Source organism: Dryas octopetala, chromosome 6 (genome assembly GCF_963921425.1).
Source record: "Dryas octopetala chromosome 6, drDryOcto1.1, whole genome shotgun sequence".
Taxonomy (NCBI): Eukaryota; Viridiplantae; Streptophyta; class Magnoliopsida; order Rosales; family Rosaceae; genus Dryas; species Dryas octopetala.
Genome location: NC_141371.1, coordinates 9,586,760 through 9,592,459, shown reverse-complemented (window position 1 = coordinate 9,592,459; position 5,700 = coordinate 9,586,760). Strand labels below are relative to the sequence as shown.

At 38.9% G+C, this 5,700-nt stretch overlaps 1 protein-coding gene across 1 annotated transcript; it reads right to left on the bottom strand.

Annotated features, from left to right (window-relative positions):
• Window positions 1-355: 355 nt before the first annotated feature.
• Window positions 356-5,700, bottom strand: DGD1 (UDP-Glycosyltransferase superfamily protein). The gene is made up of 7 exons (XM_086246193.1): window positions 4,904-5,700; window positions 3,578-3,610; window positions 3,326-3,413; window positions 2,271-2,755; window positions 1,912-2,178; window positions 1,392-1,741; window positions 356-1,169 (listed from the first exon to the last, which is right to left on the bottom strand). Exons 1-7 carry the CDS (start codon window positions 5,501-5,503, stop codon window positions 635-637), a joined length of 2,358 nt encoding a protein of 785 aa, XP_086102319.1. The 5' UTR covers window positions 5,504-5,700; the 3' UTR covers window positions 356-634.

The following is a 5,700-nucleotide window of genomic DNA, read 5'->3' as shown; positions in this document are numbered from 1 at the left end:
TTTGATAAGAGATAGGATTATGGTTTATGGGAGGAAGAAAATGTGGATGAAGAAATGAGGTGGGATGATAGTCCCTAGGGTGAGAAAACTGTTTATAAGTGGTTAAAAAATTGATACATTTTTTTTTGGGGGGGGCGGGGGGAGGATTATTATTTTGCAAAATTAATGAGGGTGGGAATATAGAGAGGATGGGAAATTGGATAGAGGGTGGAATAGCAACACTCTTTAAAATTATTTTATGTAAGGATAAATTTGTAATTAAGATTTTTTATCTGAAAAAGTTAATATGGAGGAGGAACTCAACAATTTCTTAAACTTCAAAAATTAAACCATAAGCAGGAAATGATCAAGGAGGGATTCAACAGCTATTCCAGCTTGAGCTGGCATCTTCATCAGTTCAGAAGAGCTTAGTACAATCTCATGACAAGTTACTATGTACTCTGGCAATTATTTTCTATAATTTAACAAGAGATAACAAAACTTGGATTTTGCTATGTACCAAATCATGTGCTTCAATAATGCATACATCACCGTTATAGTAAATAAACAAACCTTCTACCTAAGCATAGCAGGCTCCTATAATACCTTGTTAGTATTATACACAGTGGGATTACTAATCAACCGGTACATCTACTTACCAGCCATAAATGGGATTTTCAACCTGAGGAGGCAAGAGACGAAGATCTTTACAGTGTTGGTTGTCGTAGTCACGGGTTCCAGGTATTGCTCCGGTGGCAAGCCGAAGGAATTCATTCCCAGTGAGACAATAGTGGGCAAATGCCAATCCTCCATCAACCATACCTATCAAGCTGGGCAATGATGCTGACTTCGGCATCTTCTTTCCATTACCTCTGCTTGATTTCACACCATCTTTGTCGTTATTCAAGACTCTATCAAGCTCGGAATACTCCATGAATCTCTTGGTAGCAGCTTCCCATGAAAGATTATATCTTTGCTCGGGAGTAAGGGGCTGAGGTTCATTTTCCATTGCTTCCTTCACTTTCACAACAAAGTCCTCGGGTGTTCCATAAGTCAAACAATTAGGAAATGATCTGAAAAACTCATTTGATGGATGGTCGGCACAAACTACAAATTTTCCCATGGCAAGCGCCTCAGCAGTAGCCGTGCAGAGCACATCACTAACACTGGGATTTATGAAGACTTTGTACCTTCAAGCAAAGGAGAGAATATTATTAGCAGAAGAAATGAGAAGGGGGAAGAAATAACTAAGCATTTGCAACTTTAGTCAAAATGTAAGCTTGAACAGTTAAGTTTTTTTCAGATCCAAAAGTAGAAGAACATGTATTATTATCCATGCCATGCTTTCTCCAGTCCACTGTCGGCACAGAAATAATTAGCTTTTGTACAGTGGATTCCTAAAAGATGCTTACCCATGAAGAGAATCATCTGCATGGTCTCTTCCTTTCAGAAAGTTGAGATTCAAATCCAACCTTTTAGCTACACTCTGAACTTCATTGGCATCCTCTCCATTCCCATACACGTCCAACTTGAAACCACCAAGCTCATTCTTGTGCTTTTCCAACAAATCTATCAACTCGCGGTATCCCTTTGCCCAAACCATCTTTCCTAAGAAATATGCTCCTTTTGAGAAGGTTTGCTGACCAAGTTCCATTTCTGCAGCCACCTTTTCTCCAATTTTCAAGAACTTAGGATTCACACCATGAACATTGCAAATCACAGACTTAGGTAAATCCTGCGTGGCAGCTGAAAGGCGAAGAACCTAGATAAAAATCATAAACAATTTAGTTATTGATTCAAGAAAAGCATCGCTAGGTCTAAAATACCTTTCCGAACCTTTCAGTGCCGAATAAAGTTAGCAGACACCATGCCAAAACACATTCAAAAATGAATTGCACATGATCATCAGATATCCATTGAATGGACTAATACCTTGTGGCAATATGCTCTCGTAACCCAATTGTTTATGTGCTTCACAAAGAATGCTTGGAGAGCCCCATTCTTCTCCCTCTTGATATATTCCAAGTAATTTGTATGAACAACACCAACAACATGGTTAAATTTATCGGTCCAACGCCTACCATGATGGTACCAGTTCAGGTGTTCTGGCTCTTCCAGGATGGCAATGTCAGCATCCTTGGATGGAATAAACCGAGAAGTGTCTCCAGCTGGTAGAATGCTTCGCCTTTCTTTTGAAAACTAATACACAACAAGACCAGTTATCAAATAACAACCATAATTTGATATGACAAAAAAGTTCAGTAGCATAGTAGAATCATTTAAATAATTACCTTTCCTGGATAAAAAGAGATCTTAAAGTCAGCCTTAAATCCAATCCTTTCCTCAAGCCAGTTACGGATATAAATTTCCTGCTCTTCTGGTGAAGTAAAAGTGACATTGCTAGGATATACAAGTTCTTGATCTGATTTACAGAGCCATGGAACTAATAGTGTAACATTTTGTTTAGCAGACTCCGCAAGATATGCAGCTCGAAACAGTGGATTTACTGCTGTTCCTGTCATCCAAGGAAGGCTAGCAGTTGTGACAATAGCAACATGCCGTTTCTGGTCTGATGGGTCACGCTTTGCATGGTCTGTCCAAAACCCACCATCATAACAATGCCCTGTACTTTGGAGGACGCTGGCTATCCTTAAATCTAATTCATCATTTACATTTTCACCCTCTAGAACAGATGACTCTCCAGAAGAAAGGGAGTGCAATAGGAGGTGGTTCTTGCGTTTGCTACACAAGCTTTCCACTATCTTCTCACATACATCTGCAGTCATTTACCAAACACCATAAAAGTTTAGCAGTAATTATATCATACATTGTGAACTCCTATATAATAAACATTATTTCGAGAAAAATGAAAAATGACAAATGAGACATAGATATGTGAAATTCTATTCCTGCCCACCAGCCAAAATTCGAGCAACCTGCAAAATCATTTGAACTACTTTTTCTTCCTTTTCTTTGTTTTTGTTTTGTCTCTAGTGGGGAATGTTGTTAGAGAGTGATAGATCCTGCTCTACTTAATACACACAGATGAAACTTTCTTCAAAGATTCATGTTCATGATAGGAATGTCGACCATATGAGCTTAAAATAGTGTTTACCCCATGATTGATGCAACATGTTTTTTTGCTTGGAAATAGAACAATCAAGGTTTTTAATTTAAGACGTCCATTACTGACAAAATAATTACGTGAGCAAACCTTGAAGTTTCACTACCCAGATAATTACATCATAGAAGCATGAAAGTTTCACTCTAGCAGAAGAAAACAAACAAAACATGCCCAAGCATTTAAACAGTAAAAGGTTTAAACAGAACTTAAAGAATTACTTACTTCTTCTAACGCCAAGTTGATCCAAAAATGGCTCAGATTGCCGAACCAAACATGCTAAAAGTTCTGTCACATCCAATGGAGGTACTGCCTATATCATGTATAGAAGAGAGGAAATTAGCATAGCACATTACCTACTTCACATTAATAATACTTGAATTGGCTTGATATTATGTCTATTTAGAAATTCTAATCTTTAACAAAGAAACAACAACTTAAATCTAGGATAAGAAACTATGCATGGTAGATACCAACCTTTGACTCCTCAGGCTCCTTGCAAATTGATTTCTGAAAACAGTAAAAAAAGAAATATAGAAAAGTTGTAAGAATATGTACCGCTCACGTTCATGACCACACATCAAGAAATAAAAGTTGATCATGGAAAACAAGCACAAAATAAGTCCGAGAAAAATAAGATGTCACTTGCAGAAAACACAACTTTAAAATAGCCATATATTCAATATTTTATTTACAAAAAAGACAAGAATCCTTTCAAATGACAAACATAATATAATTTAAGTTAAGCATCCCTATGCAATGCTGCAACTAAGACTGGTGAAAAAAATTTCATGAAATTATGTAGAAGAGGAATACATACACTGCAAATCAATTTACAACTCACGTATTAGATGGAAGCATTATCACATACTTGACACTCAGGTTGAAGCATTTGTATCTTATCACATAATGCATAGGCATCGACACATATCAAGTTATTTAATAAAACTTCAAATGATCTACTATACCAATGGATGCACAGGTTGCGGCTCTGAATGGTATTGGACTCAGAACATACATGCAGAACATAAATTAGCCTAAGACTGTTTGACATTGAATAAGTCAAAGTAAGGGATCAAAACCCCATACCAGCTCGGCAGCTCCAGCCAAACTGAGGAACTTTTGAATGCAAATAGGAATCTTCAAAAAAATGACTGCAAAACTCTCTTCCATATTTTCAGAACCTTAGATGAAGGATTTGGTTCTATACCTTCTTATGAACAAATGACAATAATGAAGTCAGCGTCTGTCGGTATCAACTCTCAACTTGTTTATTCATATTTAGTACATAAGACCTAATAACTAGTTTGCCCAAAGTTCTACCTTATGCCTCAGGGGTGGGTCCAAGCACATTCATCCCATCGGTAGGCAACCCAATAAACACACCAAGAAATAAATAAGGAAAAATGCATACATATCACATTTTATATAGCATCTTAATTTTTTAAGTTCTGTTTCTTTCTCTTATTTTGTTATATTTTTAACATATGTTTTCGCTAACCAAAAAAAAAAAAAAAAAGCATCAGTGCATGAACTATTTGTATCAATAATACCTACGCCATGAATACTAGAAAGTTATTCAAATGCAATTGCAGTCAAGATTTCTTTCCTTTCTTTTTTCTTTTTTTTTTTTCAAATTTTCCTACCGACTTTATAAGCACGAACATGTAACGAAACAAAAATCTAAAGGAAGGAGAAACCAAAGAGCGATTGAACCCAGAAACACAAAGCTCACAAGATGAATTGCTACAAAAACACAAAGCCAAAAGCAACAAAGTAGGAAGTAAACAAGAGAGAACATACCAAGCTGGACTTGACTTTCTCCACAAACTCATTGTTCTTAAACCCACCGAGAAATTCGCGCTTCTCGAACTCTTTCAATCTCGTCTTCAACGCCCGAATTGGCTCCCAGTCCCGACTAGACCGTCTTTCCTCGTCCTCAACCTCACCCTCTCCTTTCCACTCACCCCAAAACTCACTAATCTTCAGACTCCTCCCCCTCCGAACTCTATCAAACTCCGTCATACCCTCACCGTCCTCAACCTCCGCCACCAGAGCGTTTTTTATCGCCGACAAATCGATCCGAATCCTCGACCGCGGGGCCCACTTATCCAGCACCTTCTTGCTGAAATCCGGCGACGAGTACACCCGCCGGAACGCGGAGATCTTCGGCTGCAGCTTCTTCACGAAGTCTATCTCCGCCGGCGGCGCCGACGACCGGATTGCCGAGGACTTGAACAGGTTCTCGAGCTCGCGGTCGAACGACGTCGCGAGGTTCTTGAACGAGTTCGCTCGGTGCTTCATCAGCTGGAGATCCGCGTCCGCCGAGTCCTTCACTTCCCTCCACCCCTTAGATATGAACGAGAAGGCGGAGGTCGAAGCTTGACTTTCGCTGCCGGCCATGGCGGAGAAGCTAGGGTTTTGACTGAGTAACAATTTTTGCTTCCACGTGTGAATTAGGGTTCTCTGATTCGTGTATCTTCTTCCTACAGAATGGCGAGCGAAGCTAAAAGAGAAACAGAGAAAGAGGTGTGGGGGGCTCAGAATTTAACGGTTGGAAATTCGGGGATTTCTGTTTCTGGAACCCGCTAGTACACGTG

What these genes read in the sequence shown, in the direction of transcription:
- DGD1 (XM_086246193.1), bottom strand. Translation starts at nt 5,503, where the DNA reads ATGGCCGGCAGCGAAAGTCAAGCTTCGACCTCCGCCTTCTCGTTCATA. An exon ending in AGAAAGTCAAGTCCAGCTTG is followed by an intron (nt 3,611 to 4,903) that starts GTATGTTCTCTC and finishes TACTGTTTTCAG; the next exon opens with AAATCAATTTGCAAGGAGCC. An exon ending in GCAGATGATTCTCTTCATGG is followed by an intron (nt 1,170 to 1,391) that starts GTAAGCATCTTT and finishes CTTTGCTTGAAG; the next exon opens with GTACAAAGTCTTCATAAATC.